The sequence below is a fragment of the Ciconia boyciana genome, chromosome 16 (assembly GCF_034638445.1).
Source record: "Ciconia boyciana chromosome 16, ASM3463844v1, whole genome shotgun sequence".
In the NCBI taxonomy this organism is placed as follows: domain Eukaryota; kingdom Metazoa; phylum Chordata; class Aves; order Ciconiiformes; family Ciconiidae; genus Ciconia; species Ciconia boyciana.
In genome coordinates, this window is record NC_132949.1 from 11,988,079 (window position 1) to 12,007,681 (window position 19,603).

The following is a 19,603-nucleotide window of genomic DNA, read 5'->3' on the forward strand; positions in this document are numbered from 1 at the left end:
ATCTCCACTTTTGATGTCTGTGGTTTGTTCTTGGCACTCTAGAGGACTCAAAAGGCTAACAAGAATAATTTCTGCTCTGTAGAAATTTGACTTATAACCAGAAGTTAATGAAATTTGGCTTATATAGTTTAGTATAGAGAAAGTTGAGAGCTGATTTGGTCACACATCTGGGTGGACAAAAGGTTTCTGGCTGGTGGGGAGCTTTTATTCTGTAGAGTGATGATCTAGCAGCAAAAGCGACCGAGCTCAGACTGGCAATGAGACATTTTTCAAGCACTGACGATATATTTCAGGGATTTGTTTGGTTCTTCGTCAGTGATAACTTTTTGAAAGCTTGGTTGATATAGGCTGATGAAAATCCGTGGCCTCTTCTGGAGGTTAAAGTTGACTTGTCAGAGGCATTTCGCTCCGATCCCTCTCGTACCAACTACAGATAGAATTAAAGGCGTGACTGCAGAGTTCATGACTGACTTTATTTTAGATCTTTACAGTTGATGCAAGATGGATTTAATCTAAAAATAATTGCACTTGAATGATGCCGAGTACCCCTGTGTGCCTTTGGAGTCTCCCCTTAATTTCTGTGATTTCATTTTCTGCACGAGTACAGGGAAGCACGACGTGAACTGCCTGCCCAGGGCAGACAGTGAATCCCATCTCATATAGGACAGCTTCTCCCTCCTTAGGTATTTCTCCCCCTTTTTAGGTTCCTCATGCAAATGCAGCCCCCAGACAATGTTGCTGGATAATGAGCCTGTCTCTTTAACTCGGAAGCCCATGCTGGCTGTGCTGGGGAATTTGAGAGGAGGAGGAGGAGGATGGGAGAGGCGAAGGCTGGGAGGATCCAGGGCTGGATTCCTTGGGGGTGACCTCTCTCACCCTTTCCACATTGAAAAACATTTTTCTGCAAGGGGTGGTGAGAAGCGCTGCCTCTCGGTGCCTGTTCCCTCTGCTCCAATAGGTCTTCCTATGTTTGCATAACAATTTGGGCATATGTAAACACGATATTGCCTCAGATAGCTGTTTTACTCTGCCTAAGCATGAGTTTTAGAACAATAATGCTGGAAGACACAGCCTTTAATGGCATTCTTCCCATCCCTTTTCCACCCTTATCCCTGGCGCTGAAAATTAACAAGCGTATTAAGATCAGAAAAACCCTCCACGTACGTACAATTATTCCTTGAACAAAGCCAAGCAGTGGGAAAACTGGCACCTGCTAGGTAATTTTTTCAAAGTGCTTTTTTTCCCCCCTTCCAACATTTCATTTAAATTGATAACATCTTTAGTAACTCTTTGGTTTCTGCGCTGTTACTTTAGATTTAAAGTGGGGTGAAGTGCTCAGTCTTCTCCCTTGCCCACCACTTCCTTCCCCAGGATGCAGGCATTTGCTTGGACCCAGTCTCTGCAATATTCAGTGTTTGTGCCTCATTTTTGAAATCATAATGTCTTTTTATTTTTCTGATGAGTGCCTGTACTGGAGCCATTGGCTGTGGATACAAGCAGAGCAGCCTAGCGTGAATAGTGGAATAATCACCCTTTTACGAGCAAGAATGTAACGCATTAATGGGTGTGTCTTTGTTAGCAGCCAGTATAATAACAAAATCAAAGTATTGCTGGTGAAATCCAACTTTAATCAATATTTCAACATCTTGTTCTCATGCAAACATCGTTTCAAGCTTTGGTGGTTGTTTCCAGTGACCGGCGTGATTTATGCCGCGGCCATCCGTCCCTCGGTGCTACCTGCTTGGCGCAGGCATCGCTGGGTGCAGGAGCGTTGCGGAGAGCAGCATCCGCACCTCTGGCCGTACTCTGGCAGAAACCTTTAGGTTGTTTCAGGTGGGTTGTTTCATTTGCAGCTTATTTGCAATGCCGTTTCTCTTGCTGACTCGAGCTGTTGACAATCCCACCCCTTGCTTCTGCCCAGTGAAGGCTGCCCCGGTTGGAGCCCATCTCCCTTGGTGGCCCTGGGCAGCCCCACACTGGTGTCAGTGGGAACTCCCAGTGGAAGAATAATCATGGGGTATACTTAAGCCCACTGCATTTATGAAATTATTGTTGAAAATCATCAGTCATCTGCAGGCAAATGTTTGCACGTTTGGCATTGTTTTATTTCTTTTCAGAGTATGCAGGGCATTTAGGAGGGATGTTAGGACATATGTATTTCTTAGGTTTCAGAAATTCGCATTGAGCTTTCACCAAAATGTACATGCAAATCATTAATAAATGTTAGGCTGCCTTTACTAAATTTGCTACAGGAATGGCAGCATGCACAATCCTGACTTTTCAGTTTTACCACTGCTTCTCTTGGGTTGGTTTGTCCCCACTCTCTCCCAGTTTCCATACCTTTAGGGGTTTTCTTGTGCAGAGTAACGCTCAGTAACCATTTCTCGCTAACTTTTTTAATTAGAAATTTTAACCCTCAGAATGTCCTCTTAAGAACTGCGTTTAAAAATAAGCAAAGAAATGAAAGTATATTTAAGGTTGAGATGCTGGGGGTGGGGGGAACAAATTTTCCCCAAACAAACCCTAGAGCTGGAACAGCCTGATGATGTGGCAAATGCCACAATACCTTAATGATTGATTCCTTCAGTATTTTTGGTTTTCCTGGATAGAGATAGCCTAACTGTGATCCCATCCATTCCAATTCCAATTGGAAAAAATTTCCACATTTTCCAAAAATTTTCAAAATTTCCAATTTTGAAAAAAAAAAAAAAATTCAAGGAAAGTATGTGCCCTGAAAAGAGTGCTGCTGCATTGCTGTCAAACTGTCAGCAGTTCTGTTGTTTGGGTTCACTGCACGGCTCCTGTGTGGTTTTTAATCCTCTCTTGACCTGAGTGGGCTCCAGCATCAGCTCATCCCTTGGTGTCCTTGGCAGCCGTCCTGAGAACAGCCTGCCAGCACCAAACCTTCCCCTTTGCTTGCAGTCCCCAGGCTTCGGCAGCTCGAGCACAGGCTGTCCCACGCCAGGAACAGGCTGTCCCACCCCGCCAGGTCCACGAGGGCTGGGGGTACAACCCGTTTCAAGTAAGTGGGTGCAGGTTTTGCAGGGGTCCCAAAACACAGCCGCTCAGTGCAATATGTACCTGTGTGGGTTGGTTTTATTTCTCTTCATCATCAGGCTCAAGCATTTAGTATTAGTCAGGAGTCTGCAAAGAGTCTGTGGTTCTTTCTCCCTGGCCATGGGTTGCAGTTGGCCTCATCATGGAGAGGAGAAAGTCTGTTGTCATCCACAGCTACATCCTGGCTTACCTGGATGGTGCTTTTTGATAACTTCCCCCATCCTTAACTTTTGTAAATTTTTTTTATTATTATTATTTTTTGGCCTAAAGACTTATAACTAGGCAGCTCTTTCAGATAGGATGGTTAAACCAGGCTTTGTTTGTGATAAAAACTCTATATACAGGGATTTTAGTAACACAGGACACAGCTGGGAGCGTTAAGTCGCAGATGCGATGTATGCGGAGGTGATTGCAGGCAAGCTGTGCGATGCATGGACTCAGAAATGTTCTTCAGGTCCTGCTAAAGTATACCATGGATTGTGAGGGGGATCTGGGGGGTTAGTCTGGTCCTACAAGTCACTCTTTTTGGTGGCTCTCCTGTAGCCAAGGAGGAAGGCTGGTTTCCTGGGGCAGCAGCATAGAAGATTGTGACTTTGTCATAGTAGAGGCTAAAACCAAGCAAAAAGAGCAAACTCTTATTTCTGACAGGTGTGTCCATCCCCTTCCAAGCAGCATGAGGGAAGCAGACCATGTCTCTGCAGTTATCACTGCGTGCCTCCCTCTAACCTTTCAGATAAACAAGGAAAATGAGAAGCAACCACCGAATATACCCTGCTGGGCCAATATCTGTGTCCTGTAAAATAATACACAGTTGCAAAGTGGCAGCTGAGCAATTTTTTATCCATCTTTTGTTTTCTGCTATTCCACAAGATGGCATTGCAATCTAATCGCCTTCCTCTGGCTCCAGGTAGATGCTCTCATCTCCCCTTTGCCTTCTGATGGAGGTTTTTGGATATGCCAAAAGCAGGGCGTAGACTACCGTGAAGTTATTCAGTACCAGGTAGGTTTTTGTATCTTAGCAAATCGCTGAAATACCTGAATTAAAGACAGAGCTTTGCCAAACCTATTAATTGGAGTTTTCGGAAGGTTTAATTTGTTTTAAAACAGAGTAGCTTGGATTATATAAGGTTTCCTCTAGAAAATAATGATTCATGCAGGCTGGGGCCTTTTTCCACCAGATTCTACGATCGCTCTGTTCTAAGTTATGGTTATTTTTGCCATGGATTTAATTTGTTTTATAAATTATGGATGGCAGTTACTCAAGTTTGTTCCTCTGATGTACGCTGCATGTTTAGATGAGCAAGTCCCCATCCACTTATTTTTTTCTCAGTGGAGTGGAGAAGCTGGTGTAGTGTGCCATTAAATCAACCTTTCCTGCAATCTGACTCTTGGAGAAGTTACACCGATATTCCTCCCCAGGGCTGCTCTGACAACTGCACTGGCTCTGAGTCACCTGTCCGTGCTTCTACAGGATGAGTTTTCTTGGCCTGGCAAGTTATATATTTTCATGATTTTTTTTTCCCCTCCAGTTTCTTCCATTTTAAGAAATTACGTGTTGAAAAGTTTGTTCTGAGCTGTTACCCCTGCAAGAAAGCTTTGAAAAGAAACTTTAGCAGAAGGAGGATGATTCTGTTGGTTAAACTGGGCTTGTCACTGCCATCTTCACTGATTGCTGGTGTCTTAAATGCATCGACACTTCCCTCCTCGCAGGACCAGAGCAGCCCAGCAAGGTGACCGAGGGGCAGCTGGCAGTGATTGCACAGAAGATGGAGTTTCATCTGGGCTTTTCTGTCTCCTTGTTCCTTCTCCTACAGCCCTTGCTTGCTGCCAGCCAGCCTGCTGGGAAATACCAGGAGTCCAACAGATTTTGCTGCAGATTTTAGCTTTCCACTAGTATTGCTACGTTGTGTATCATCTTCCCTTGTGCTGTAGTTCTCATCTGAGCTTCCTGAAGTATTTTCTTCCTCTCACACAGCTCATTTTCTTTCACTGTGAGAGCACAGGTTAGCTGCACCCGGGAGAAGCGGAGGTCTGCCGGAGGTGAGCCTGGTTTTGGGAGGAACCAGTGGATTCGCAGCCCCCTTGTGCATGCGTGGCCGTGCTTTTCCTCCCACCTTGCCACACTGACTTCTGAACCTGTTGGCTAATTGAAGCTGAAATTAGTTGGAGATAGAGGTCGCAAAGATAAGAAGTTACTACAAGCTTACTTGGGCATCTGTCCTCATTACAGAGACCCAATGAAAGGCCGTGTTGAGGGGGCAGAAGGCAGGGTGAGCTCAAGTTTCATTAGACATCAGAGAAGCCTCAAAGCAGATTAGCTTAGGGACATCGTGGGAAATGTGGCTTCATTAATTATGTTAATAGAACAACTTTTAAACGGACAGGTCCAGTAATTTCGGCACTTTGCTAATCTAAGACTTCCAGTTCATTTGTTGTCTTAGCATCTTGTTTCCCCATGATGTGAAACACTTCTCTGCTTCGTTAGCTCTGAGCCTCCAAGGAGCAGAAGAGGAGCTCACAGGATGACTTTGGGATGAACGAAACATCCCAAAGCATGCTTTCCGATTCAGCAAATACACTGGAAAAAAAGGTCACTCATGGTGCTGAGATGATGCTTTTGCTGGTAGCGTGTGCCCAGCAGCCTGGTCCTCGCTCCCTTGGTGCCTTTGTAGCCTCCGGCCAGCTCATGGCCTCTCTGTGCCTCCTCCTCCTCACACATGCTATATTCACAACTTAAGTATTTGGCTTAAAATTGCTCATGCTGAGTTGTTGGAATAGATGCAACTGATGAAAGAGGATGGACCTATGCAGTCATAAACAGGTTTTTTTTAAAAAAAAAAAAGCTGTTTTGGAGTTGCTTTATGAATTTCTTTCCAGGTGAGGAGCATGGCGTTTACTGGTGGTGTCAGCTCTGCGTGTGTTTAGCAGGAAAGGACGGAAAGAGCCTTCTGGGTCATAGGATCCCTTCAAGATAAATTTCTGAGAACAAGCTTGTTTTTTCCCCCCCATTACTCCTATTGGAAGGCTGCAATGGTCATAAACTTATTTCCAGCCTAGACTTGTCAGGGATACTTCATGGTGCCCACGTGTAACCCTTGTTCTGGTGTCTTGAATAGTTCTTTCCCCTTTTTGATTTTATCCTCCCAAATGTGTGTCTAAGAGATCACCCCGTGTTCCCTCCCAGCTTTTGTTTTGTGGGGCTGAACAAGCGTCTTTACATTTTCATCTCTTAAATTAATCTGTTTTCTGATAAGACCTTTTTTAAACTTTTTCATACTTAAACTTTTTTTTTAACTATGAGAACCAACTGCAACATCCCTGGAGCCTTCTCACGATAGCTTGCCCACTGGCTTTAGCACTTCTCTGGCTGCTGGAAATATTTCAGTTACAGCATGTTGGTGCCTCAGTCAGTTTTGGTTCAAGCTGTTTGCTTGGGCCTTTCTCACTCTTGAACATTTTCCACCTGAGTTCATTTTATTTCCAACTCATAGCAAAAACTATTGTTTGTTCCAAGTGCGTGGCTTCCTCTTTCATCCCATTGAATTTCAACCTTCCTCCATTTGTCTTCAAAGTTACCCATTTTTTTCCTATATGCTGTCCCAGCTTTCCTCTGTGCTGGTGCTGCTTTCCAACTTTGTGTCATCAGCAAATTTCATTAGCACACTTACTTTTTGTGCCAAGGTCATTAATAAAAATATTTAATAAGATCAGCCTCCTGACCATTCCTTGAGGAGCTCTGCTGGTGACCTCCATCCATTCTGATCCTTCTTTCAACGCTGCTTCGCCTTTCACCAGTTTCCTGGCCTTACAGTTCTGCTAATCTCCATCTTTTTCATTTAATAATTTCCCACATGGCACTGTATCACATCCTTTGCTGAAGTCTGCGTGGATGGGATCTATCACACTTCCTTTGTCTAGAAAATTCATTATCGTATCGGGCTAACCTGATTAGCTCTGTTTGATCTGATTTCCCTTCAGTACAGTCCCATTGTTTTCTACCCTGTTTACCATTTAGTTTCATGTTCTAATTAGTCTTTCTTCAGTTTGCTCTCCAGCCTCCATCCTGCTGAGGTTAATCGGACAGGCTTGTGGTTGCTCACATCACTTTTACCTTTCTGCGGTGTGGTTGTGCGGATGCTGCGGTTCCTCTCTGGTGCTGGACAGGCGACCACAGCTCAGTCCACCTCGTTTTGGGATACGTATCCCAGATAACGTTCAGTTTGAAGGGAAAGACCTGGAGCTCTGTGTGCATCGGTCCTCCTGGCTTCATTTAATGACAGTTCCCCCTGTGGCACTGAGACCCTCCAGAACCACTACTGCCTTCTCCATCCTCCCACCAAGCCCTGGGTTGGTGGATTCAACCAGGGATTGCTTGTCTGGGTCTTCTGCACCTGTGCCACCTCTTCCCACGTGCTGCCTTCTGGCTGCGGTGACCCCCAGAGTATCTCCCTGGATAACTTTTGCAGATAGACACGAGTGAAATGGTTCACTTAAGGCTGCACAGCAAGTGTAGTATAAATAAGGGATGGAGGGCAGTCACAAACTGATCAGTGTAAAATGAGGTGGGGAAAAATTACTTTGCTGCCATGTTTCTTTTCAAGTGGCAGCGTCGATGCGTGGGCATCGAGGTTGCAAAATAATTGGCTGTTCAGTAGCTGAGCCCTAAATTTAAGGACCCCAAATGACAGGGCTGGAGAGTGGCATCTCCGGGACTCGGTTGTGAGACGTAAATCAGGCACGGGTTCCAGTCGGAAGCTATGAAATGGCATCCCTCCCCATTAGGAGATGGAGTAAGGGGAGAGGGAGAAGAGGGGGGGCATGGATAGGAGAGCAAAAGGCAGTAGACATCTTCTTAATTACATTTGCATATGCAGCTGTTCAAACAGACTGAACTTCATCAATGCTTGTTCATACCTATCAGGAGATTTAGAGCAGCTGTTGTCAACCCATGTAGTGGGATTGTACAAATCTGGTGGTAAAATAAGCCCCTGGGCACCCTGCTCACCCAAGCTGTCCATCACTCCAAAAGGGCAAGCAATTAGTTGTATTTGAATATTGAGAAAAATTGGAATTGTGTGAAATATCCAAGGGTGACTGCTTACAGCTTGGTTTCCAAGGATACATGTTGCAGAATTAAATAATTAATTTATATTTCTGGAAATGGTGCTGAAATGTGTTAATTTGTACATTACCAAAGAGGCTCAAACTCGCCTCTTTCTGCCTTTTCTTTCCTAACATACTCAATGACAAAATAATTGCTCTACCCGTTCTGGAGTTGAAATACAACGGTGTTCTGGCTTGGGGATTTCATGCCATGTTAAAATTAAATTAGGGGGGGAATTATCTGGATTAACTGTTTGAGTTAGTTCTTAGGACTTTGAAATTCTGCCTTACTCTTTGGCTCCCAAATACCCAAGCAAGCCATTTCTAGCCTCTCTTGGTCTCGTTACCCTAAATCCACCCCAACCAAAGATGCTGTCCTGAGCACAACGCTGCTGCAAACACAGTGCCCCGGGAGAGAGAGGGTCCAGCATCTGGAATCCTGCTTCACAGGCCCCGGGCGTTCGAGGGACACAACAATACACGGAGGATGTGGTCAATGGGGAAATTAGTTTGCTAGGGACCAAGTGGTTATGCTCTCTCTTCAGGGCTTTCTGAGATGCATAGAGGATGTTGATCCCACCAGAAATTGGGGATATAAATCAACAGGGGCTGTGATCTCAAATCTTTCTTGTTTTGCAAAAATACAGTAGGATTCCTGCAATCGTGCTAACTGTCCTCAGGCAAATGGGAAGAGCAATAAGAAACCCCCGCCCTTGAGGGGTGGCTTGTCAGGTCTGATGGGGGGTGGCCAAAGTCTCTGGTGTTACTTTAAAAAAAGTATTCACTTCAGGTGAAAATCAAATATGTTCGTGCAGTGTTCATCTTGAAGCGTACAAATGGCAGGAGTTACGCTTCCAGCAAGGAGCATTAATTAAACCACGTTGCACATCTGGGATTGGTGGTTTCGTATTGGGAAAGCATACGGGAGCCGTGCGTTCGGTCGTGCCAACAAGCTGCGTCTGCAAGAGCAGTCGTAACCGGAGAGTGTTTGTGCTCCAGCACCGTGTTTGGTGCTGCTGAAAGCAGCTCAGCCTTGTGTTGGGGCTGTGGGGCTTGGATGGCAAAAGCCCCACGGAGGTTTTCAGAAGCACCAGCAAGGAGCCGGGTTTGGGCTGGTGTGCGGGTGCTGATGGGTGCTGTGTCGCACAGTGGGGTGCAGCTGCAGTTGCTGGCAGGCACTGTCCTGCTGCCTGGGCTGAGTGGGACCTCACACTCGTGCCCCTGGGGCGAGCTGCAGAGCAGATGGAGGTTTCCACTGGATCAGTCCACAGGAGCAACTTGTGCTACTGCTGTGGGATTGCCAGACCCAGCACAGAGGAGGGTGGCGGGCTAAATGGGACCATCCGCTTTGATACCTGCCTCTTAGCAGAGGGCAAGGCGCAGTCTGAAGGAGCACCCGTAGCCACCAAACCTCCTGCTAGGACTCCAGGGGAAAAGCTTCTTAACTGACTTAAGCTCATAAAAGATTGTATGGCTGTGGAAAGGGCAGTTTCATGTCTGGCAACGATGAGTTGGGTTGGACTCGCTGCCATGAGCTGGTCCAAGAGTGCCTGCTGCCTCTGGAAGGTGCTTCACCACCTTCCTTGTGGTGGAACGTACAATCACAGCCCAATTTGCTTCTCCAAACTCACAACCATGTGAAGTGGGGTTTTAAGTCATGAGCTTAATAAACCAGCCCATTTTAACACTGTATTTAAATGTAGTTTTTGCCAAAGTCCATGACTTTGGCATCACTCTGACACAGCTTGACGATGTGAGTGCTGCCCTGGTGAGCGTAGCCTTTAAGGTAGCTTCAGCGTGGGCTAGCTGTCTGCTTGCCCAAGGCTTCAGGTAGGTTTTGCATCCTTTGCTCGGCATTGTGCTGCCGGGTGTCACACAGAGGTGGTACACACAGGGCTCATGTTGTACCGGTGTTGGATGTAGCGTTTGCAGTGACTTCTAAACCTTTGCGGTGAAAGCAGAGATGTCCTACTTGTCCGCAAGAGCGTCACGCTTGTCTGCAAGCCAAGTTGGACGTTGGTGGCAGGAATGCTTTCCTGTGCACAGATCTGCAGCAGCAAAATGGGATTCACTCTTTCAATATACAACCTGTCTGCTTCAGAAATAGTTTTTCGCTTTGGGGTGGAAGGAGGGAAGGGGTTTGTTTCTCCTGCAGGATGATCAGCTTGTGCTAGTGACTTTGCTGTGAAATTCTAGTGAGTACTGGGATTTGCAGATGAGTTGCAGGTGTGAGGTTGTGCCTCGTGTGGCTTTTGATGCATTATGGTTGTCTTGTACCACATTCCCACTTGGATTGTAACACACAGTAGCTACTGTGTAATACTTATCTTCTATATATTAAAAAAAACGCACCAGAACATTGCCTTTTTGGCAAGGAAAACAGTGCCACTAGCTCTGTTTCAGTGGAAACTTCATTTTCCAAGCCATGCTTTCTAAAACCATCTGGTTATTACATTTATCTTGAGATGTGTTGGGAAATGTTGTAAAACTTGCCTCTAATTTGCTGCAGTAGCCTTTTGCAGGAGGTGCTGTAGGTTTGCAAATCGCCCTTGATTGTTGCCCCTGGGTCATTGTCTGCTTGATAATTTAATTATGTTTATCACAGTGGATCCTGGAGATGGCTGAGAAGGGAGCCGTTCGAGGTGTCCCATGTGCTCTCCTTCCCAGCCCTCCTTGCAAGACTCCTCTATAAGCATTTTCGCCTTGATGCTTTCTTTTGTCAGAAGCCTGAAAGAATACACTTATTTTAAACTTCTTTCTACTTCCATAGATGGACAGTTTTATACGATACAGACAGTGCCTGCTGTGATTTTTATGGCCTATAGTTTTCTGAGCAAATGGTTTTGCTCACAAGTTGGCTAGGCTAAAATGACCTTCTCTTGTTCATTAACTGTCTGTTGAAAAATATGCATGCGGTGGTAGTTATAGAGCCTTGATTGGGGTTATTTTAGGTGGTGCGGGGAGGTCTGTTCCTTTCCTTCCCTCCTCATTATCAAGCAGAAGCGACTGCTTAGGGCCTGGTTTATTTACCTAATAAACTGCCTCTTGTATCGTCTAGGAAATGCTCACATTTTTCAGCCAAGAAATCCTAGTAACAGGCAAACAGAGGTCTAGCAGTCAGGTCTGGAGAAACAACAAAATGAAGGTCAGCTAATATTGCTGTTATTCTCTTTCCCGGTGGCCATGACAGCAGGGGTGGTTTATTTGAAGATCCCAGACTCGGAGTCATTGCTTGCATTGTTGGTCCCCCGAGCATTGGAGGCTGTGCCAACACTTTGGGATATTAATGTATTCTACAGATCAGTGAATGAAGAATTCCTCCGCACTCCTTTCTTTAAAAAAAAAAAAAAAAAAGAAAAAAAAAATCCTCTTCTCTCCCCTTCCCCCCTTCTCTCTGCACTTTGTTTGCAGTGGCTTTGTCTGCGGGATGTTGCTGGGCATTTCTAATGAGAAGGGGAAGAATTGCAGCGATGGGGGCCGGGGCGGTGGGCACGGTTCCCCGCTTCCAGCACCGACGGTGAAGCTGTTACAAGGTGCTCAGGTGCGTTGCAGCTCTTGTGGTGGCAGGGTTTGGGCACGCAAATATCCAAGGAGGAGGAAGAAAAAGGCTCATTTTGGACACGTAAAGCTCACTGATTTGCTTCCTCCGAGGAGAAAATCCTACCCCGTCACCCCCCGCGCAGGACGCGATGCCTCAGTGCTTCTTTAGTATTCATCCCAGCTCTGTGGCCGCAGCCATCTCCCAGCCCACCCCGAGCAGCTGCTCAAAGGGACAAAATTAAAACAATTCCTGCTCCTGGTGACTTACTGCCGGGAAATAATTTGGTTCTGTTTGGGAGGAACATAGAGCAACCCAGCCCTGATGATGGAAAAAGTACGGGGGCGCGGAGGCTTGGTGGGACGGATCTGTGGAGACTTTCGTGGGGTTCAGCAGGAATAAAAGCCGGTTTCATGAAGAGACAATAATAATAATGCAGTGGATCAGGGAAAGGCGTCTGAGCAGATTTTTTTATATATTCTCGTTCCATAGCAGGAATTGTACTTAGATATTTTTTTAATATATTCTTTGATCCCTCATGGAAATGTTAATGAGACGAAAACTGCTAAAGAGCACTCCAGACACTGCCCTGCTTTGGAGAAGGGTGGACTGAAACGCAGACCCTCTGGAGGGCTTCTGACACACAAGCAGTCCCTTTGTTTCCTCCTCTATAATCCAGAGACATGTCTGAAATTGGAGGGAAGATGAGAGGAGGCTGAAGAGGCCGGGCTGAAGGCACGGCATTCCCCATTTACAAGAGAAAAATCATCGACCGGCTATTAAGGCCGCGGTTTGACGGGCAGAGCACTGCCTGCGTTTGAAGTCCAGACTGAAGGTACTCCGAGGATGTAAGTGGGATGCTTTTAGGCCGTCTTTCACTTCGACTTAATTAAGAAACTCGCGGGCTTTGTCTCGAGGGGGCCCGTTAACGTGTGAAGCTCCGGCCCCCCGTGAAGAGGGGCTGGGGCGGGAGGGGGTACACACATGCACGCCGCTTTTGTGCCGTGTTGCCAAACTGAAGACAGTAGCGAGTGCGAGCCGGGCATTGCCAGAGGTCATCCCTTGTGTGCAGCAGTGAACCCGCCTCCCGCCGCAGAAAGCCTTTCTCAGAGACCCAGAGCCAACCAACCTTCCTGCGCCGCCTGCATCGGGAAACAAAAATGATTCGTGGGGGGTAGGAAGGGTTTTGTACGTGTCCCGCAGCATCCTTCATCAGTCCTAATGGAGGGTCAGAGGTTACCCCAAAAAAGGGCAAACACCGTTTCTTAAGTAGCTGATGCCTGTGTGCATATTTACACAGGGAGGAATATTAGCTTTGAAATTTCATGGGTTGGCCGGATGATTAGCTGTTGGAGGGATGGCTTGAGCAGTGGGTGATGCTAATGGCCTTGGAAATCACCTAAACGAGTCAGACCTACCCAAAGTAACGGGCTTGTTTTCAAGTTTTTGTATAGGGAACGTGCCTGCCGTTGCCATCAGCAGCCTGTTTGCCCACAGTGGTTGCAAATAAATGCCACAGTCCTTTGTAGTATTCATCGTCTTCAGATCTCTCAATCATGATGGTCAACGCTGATTTGATTTTCTTTTAGCTGACAGCCAGAGAGAAGACTTCAATGCTGGCACAGACCGGAGCAGTGAGCAGGCTGGAGTCAGGTCAGGCTCTCCGCACCAGCAGAGTCAGCTGCTGAGGTTCAAAAATGAGGAGCAAAATATGCTCACCTGAGGCAGAAAACGCAGGACTACTAAAATTAAGTTTTTTATAGTCTTTGCACTTTTGCGGGGCTTAACAAGTGCCTAGTGAAGTGTTTCTTCCACTCCAGTTCAAGGCGTGTCTCCAAGCCTTGTAGTTAATTGGGGCTGCAGGCTCTACAGCCATCAACTCCTGAAGACGTGGCATGGCCTTTGGTCCCAGCCCGGTGGCCAGGTACTCTTGGTGCAGCGGCTGAAGGTGGAAAGGTGAAACTGAAACACTTGGTCTTCATCATGCTGCTCTGTTACTTCTTTGGAAGACTGCAAATTAACCCAAGGAGAAGCCTTGATACCAGTTTGGGATGGGAGAGGGAGACAGTCAGGCTGCCTGGAGATGCAGAGCCCAGACAGTAGTTTGTGATGGATGTTGAGTCTAAGAAACTTTTTTCGCATGTGGGAGAGCACCCAGCGTAGGCTGTCAGGGCTTGGCAGAGGTAGTTGGGGATGATGACTTGCCAGCTGTGATTTGGGGGTGGTGTATGAGGCAGAGTAGAATGGGGATAGCGTTCACCTATCCGTAACTTCTGTAAACTTGTTTTAATTCCTCAGCTGAGGAGTTCCAGCATCGTGGCTATAATTCAGATGTGATATACATCCTGTGAAGTGGTTCCCTACATGTAGGTGATAACTGCTTTCTCTTGCCCCCTGCCCCTGTGCTGCAGCATAGGCAGGAGCAGAGTGAATTTGTAGTTTATACTGGTATTTGTATCTTCGCCACTTTGCTTTGTCGCTTGCTTTTGGTTGCCCGTGAGAAAAGAGGAGTATTTTATACAACACGATGCCATATCATGAGGGTTAGGTTTTTAACATAATAGGCATATTTGCATAACTCTCCCAAATCTACCAAGTTCAAGGAATTTGGAAAGTATAAACTCTCCAGAACCGAAGAGATTCCCGGCTTTATTGCTTCTCCCTGCGCTTGGTGATTTTATTTAGCACTGTAAGATCTCCAGCTCCTGCAGGGTCGCGAGGTTTTTTACTACTGCAGTGTTTATAATGTCTTTGGGGATCCCAGCAGACAATGTTTTGTTTTTAGTTCTAGAGCATTAGCAAGGCAACAGTACTGCTAAAAAGTTTCAGAAAAGCATCTTATTAGAGCCAAAGTGACTCATTCCTGCTAGAGAAGAAGCAAATGTTTTTCTGGCATTTAAATAAAATGCAAAAATATTAATTTCCCACCTTGATATTGAATTAAAGACTCAGCAGTGAGGGGAAAAAAGCCCAGTGTTTAGGCCTTCTACAAAAACACTAGCAGTGCCAAATGATTCATACAGAGTATTTTACAGCATGCTTTCAGGGAGAATGCAGCATTATAAACAGTAACATTTCCAGTTTCCTGAGATGAGAGGATTTGATTTCTTCTTGTGAATTTTGCATTCTGTGCTTTCTGATTCAGAAACACTTTATTTGGGGGGGGTGTTTTGACAAGGTACTCAAATAGCTTGGGAGCTGTGTAAATGTTTGTTTAAAGTTCATGTCCAGTTTTTGTTAGAACTTCTGGTTCGGACGGGAGATGAGGTGGAGAAGTGGATTTTCAGACTTCACATTGTACCTCAGCCCTTGCTGAAATTAAAATTCTTTAATTTCTGCACGTCTTTCCCAGTGTTGCTGCTTCTGCTTTACTGGTTACTTTGGTAATAACATTATTAATATATCTGTTGGATGCATGGCTACTTTGCCATGTCCTCTATACTACTCCCTACATAATTAAGTGTTTTACACTTGTTTACCATCACCTTTGGTATTGCAAAGATGCTAATTGCTTTGGTAGCTGAATACAGTTATGTAGATGAATGCAGAATAAGTTCTGTTCTCCTGTGTACAGCTGTCTGTTAGTTTAAGCTGTCTGCATTTAAGCATTCGTATCATATTTGTGCATGCATATTAGCAGTTAATGGTCTATGAGAGAAACTTTCTTAAAAAGGAATATCTTGAGTTTAGATCAGTCAGCCTTGCCCACTGACGAAAAGCTGTTCCTGTGCTGGGATCTTCTGCTGAGACTTCCCTGCGACTGGATTTGCTCCAGCCTGGACTGTATCCGCTGAGCTGCAGTAACATGGAGCTACTCTGAAGGCTGTGGTATAGTCCATGCAGGAGGAGAGTCATGCTTTAGGTCTTTAAATTCTGCTTGAAATAAAGAGTTGGTGAATTTGGAGGCTTGCTCTGTTGCATGCTGTATAAGCCCTGTTAAGATAAGGAAGGTTGAATTCTGGTACTTGGTAATTGCATGAAATACTGAATTTTTTCTTGGGATGTCCAGGTGACTTGCTCCCGTTGCAAAGATGCATGCCTTGTTTTGGCTGCCAGAGGAACCAAACACTAGAGATCATCTTGCAAGGCAGGAAGAGTAGAACTGATTTTTGTTTGCTACTGTGTAAATGAGAAGGTCAAGGGGTGCCGATGGCTTTTTTGGTGGTCATCCTTTGTCCTGCTAATTCTGGCAATAAGTAGATGGTTAATTCATCAAAGGGCTTGGAATTGGGGAGTATTTAGATGTTAAATGGCTTAATAAGCTGAGCTGGTTGTAGCCTGACTGATGTGGTAGTGCCAAAAAGGGAGGCGTGGTGTGTCCGTAGGTGGGCATTCAGGTATTTTTATGGGTTATGACTGAACAAGTTTTACAACATACAAGCTCCAGTCGTCTGCTTCCTTGCTTAATTTGGCAAGGTTCGCAAGAGAGCTGAGTGTGAGGTAAGGGGTAGTTTTGGCTCTGTTCTGCTCAGTGGCTGGTTTTAGTGGTGGTCTAGCTCACCTGAGACACCAGGCTGGCTTCATAACTCCGAGATAGTGGGGAGGACTCCCGTCTCCTTTTAAAGCCTTCATTCAGCATTGGTTAAGAAAGAAACGGGGCATCAGGAAGGCAGGAAATTTGTTATTTCTAGGCAGGCTTCCCGTCTTTGTGGACTCATGGCTGGTTCTGCCTTCCCTGTAGGGTTTGTGCTCTTCTGCCAAGGTTCTTGGAAGGCGAGTGCTAAAAAAGACCTCGTGGCCATAAGGGATGAAGGAAGGAGTTGGGAGTAACAGTGGAGCGATTGCCGTGAGGAATTGCTCTCCTTTGCTGCCAGGCCAGCGCTGGCTCCATCCTGCGGTGGTTGACCTGTATTAGTAGCTCCTTAACATATATATTGTCCTTTGTGGAACAGGACAGTGCTGTTGTCCCCATCTGAGTGCCTGTGGCTTGGCTGTGTCCAGGTCCTCCGTGCCTGCCTGGAGCATCGTCACTGCCAGCCTGCTGTCGGACCATCTCAGCGCAGCTCTAACTTTGAGGTGCTAGAGGAATTGGAGTTAAGCCATCGGATTTTGGGGACGCGATCCAGAATTTGTCATGCTTTGCTCAGATGAGCTGTGAGCTGCTTCACAGCACCCTGCACGGTAACCTGTCTGTCCTTCCCAGACTGCTCTGCAGGAGCGGCTGCTTGGGTGTTTCTCTTGGTTCACTGACACAGACGAAAGCACGTTCTCTTAATGCCACCTGAGGTCAAGGCATGGATGCAGTGGGCAAGAACAGCCCCTTGTCTCTGCTGCGCTTGTGACATGCAGAGTCTGAGATCAAAAAAACCCTTTGGCTGTTGCTTGTAGCCCTCTGCGTGGCGTGGCAGCAGGTCCGGACAAGGGGATCCTGCAGGTTGGGAGCAGGGGAGAGGCAGGTGGGCTGAGGGTGGCTGGAGAAAGCCGTTCCTTGAGGACCTGGTGTTTATCAGCCCTCTGCTGCTGCAGGTCGGCAGGCATCACTTTGGGGTTAGTAAGCTGATGCATTAACAGTTGAAATTTATCCACAGATGTGTGGACATGGCTGATGCTCAGGAGATCAGGGCTTTCCTACTTAGTAGAGCCTTCTAGTGGGCTCCTTTCCTTGTTGCGTTGCTGAAATGTCTTGAACTGCCCTTTGCAGTGATGGAATACGTCTTAGTCACTTCATCTGGTGGCTTGGTGAACACAACGTTTTTGAAGGTGGTTCCCAAATGCCCCCATCACCACTGTTAGATCCTCGTACTTCTTCATAGCTATCATACCTCTCTCAGCTTTCTGAGGAGATTAGCCCTTCTCATCAGGTTGATCATCTGGTTTTCTGCAGTTTATCATGGCCTCCTTTGAGATACCAGGGCATGAAATAGTCTCTTGTGGTGGAGTTTCCTTTGATCAAACTAGACTGCACTTCAGTAGTCCTCAACTGTCTAACTTCTTGCATAAGAGACTTTCTCTGAGAGATATTTTTAAAGACATCTCTTTGATAAAAATACCTCGGGTAGGAGGGAGAACTCTCAGCATACTCTCACCTTCTCCAGCGTGATGGGGTTACGCCCTTTACTTTATATAGATCAAGAAAATAGGGAATTTGTAATTCTTTAGATAATGGAGGGTTGCTGAATAACGCTGTATAGACTCATGTTAAACTAGAAGTCTCTTAAAAAGAAAATGTTATAAAGCCATGTCTGAAGCCACTGTGGAACAGCCTCTCTCAGAACCTGCCACTACCAGCAGTGCTCCTCACAAAATGTCGTTAGTGGGGAAAAAATAATGATTGCTGCCCGTTTACCCAGTACTCCGGGCAATTAATTTCCTAACTTCAGTCCATGTACTCTGGCAGATCACGGTGAAGTACATAGATAGGCTTCGCCCATCTGCCACGAGGGCAAACGGACCCTAATTGGGGAACCCGTAGTCTTAACTCGCTCCTGCAGCTTCCTGCAGAAGGCACAGGCCATTCCCCATCGCTGTTACAGCAGCCGGCTCTCTTGCCACAAATCTGATTTTTTTTTTTTTTCCCCCCCTGTTTTGGATTGCAAAAGCTGCTGTGCTACGTTGGATTTATTAAATGCACATGACAGATAACTGCTGCTCTCTGTCTTGTTTGCAGACACCCCTCTGCAGTCCCTGGGTGCTGCTGTTGGCAGTGCTGCGCACGTACACCCACAGAGCAACGGCATTAAGTTTTTTAACGATTGTGTTGATGACGGTGCTGGTAGCATCATTGCTTCAAAAATGCTGATGCTTCTCTGAAAAAAAAGAGTCATCTTAGTGGTGAATTGCTGAGTTGCTAAATGCTGCTGCAACTTTTTCCCCTGTAAAATTGTAAACATAATCTTCCTTTTTTCGGGGAAAGCTAAATGAAAGTTCATTGGGAAAAGAATATTTAATGCTGCCAGAGGAGGTTCTTGATTGCGGTTCATCCTGAAAGTGGTAATGAATGTGCGCTATCAGGACCTGGGGATTTGGCATATGAATTTCCCAGGGTCTAATCATCTCATAAGGCTGCTGAGTGTGACTCCTTCCCCAGTAATCTACTTAACTCAGTAATTTACCCCTCCTTTTGCCTTGCCAGGAGAATGAATCTCACAGGTTGTTTGCATGACAAGTAGCTCGGGATTGTCTGAGTCTTTGAAGAAGATGCTGGGAGTTAATTGTAGCAGCTTGAGTTAATGGTTTCCCATGTTCACTGGCAGGCTGGGTGAGGAGCAGAGCTGGAGAACGGTTTTTATGGGGAGTACTATTCTAGGCTGCACCATGTGTTTTGATAGCTAAAATGCTAAAAAGAAAAAAAAGGTGTTTTGCCTTCCAAAGGATGTTTTTCTCCACCAAAACTAATCTCAAGGGAAAATTATGTTTGGTAGTTCTAGGATTATTGGATTTGCAGATAGAAACTGCTGTGCTAATGGCAGCTACTGACTGACGACCAAAGCAGCTAACTGGGAGATGTTTCTTGGCAGCTGATCATACTAAAAATCTCCCCTCAAAGCCATTAAAACCACAGTGGACAATGTTTAAATAAAAAAAAAAGTTGCTAGCAGCAAAAACTAATCACTGCATCCACGTCTTCATTTTAAAAGAAACTAAGGATGCTCCATCGGAAGTGTTGACTTTTACATTTTATTAGGATTCCCTCACACCAAACCTTCATTGTGCTAAAAATAAAAGGGTAAGCATCCCTTCATCTCTGTCTTTAATTTGCCTCCTCCTAAAGCCAAACATTGTGAATAAAATTCCTGCTTCGAGATAGGCTCCATGATAAGTGGTCAGCTTGTGCTAGCTTGCACCCGAACAGAGGAGACAGAAAGAGAGACTGTGTTGGGAGCAAAGGGATGGGAAGCTCTGTATAAACTGGACGAGTTTTGTTTAAATTACTGTCATGTTCTGTGGCTTGCTTGAAATCAAATA

General features: G+C 45.8%; 1 protein-coding gene across 2 annotated transcripts in view; it reads left to right on the plus strand.

Moving 5' to 3' along the window:
- The window catches only part of STX8 (syntaxin 8), a 106,477-nt gene that overhangs the window by 68,150 nt on the left and 18,724 nt on the right, over positions 1-19,603 (plus strand). The window contains exons 8-9 of one of the 2 annotated variants that reach the window (XM_072881154.1): positions 1,674-1,833; positions 3,965-3,983. The exons of the other annotated variant lie outside the window; for it this stretch is intronic. Of the exons in view, the coding sequence (XP_072737255.1) occupies positions 1,674-1,833; positions 3,965-3,968 (164 nt within the window). The 3' untranslated portion in view covers positions 3,969-3,983. Of the gene's footprint in view, positions 1-1,673; positions 1,834-3,964; positions 3,984-19,603 lie in introns of those variants that run through there. 2 annotated transcript variants of the gene reach the window in all.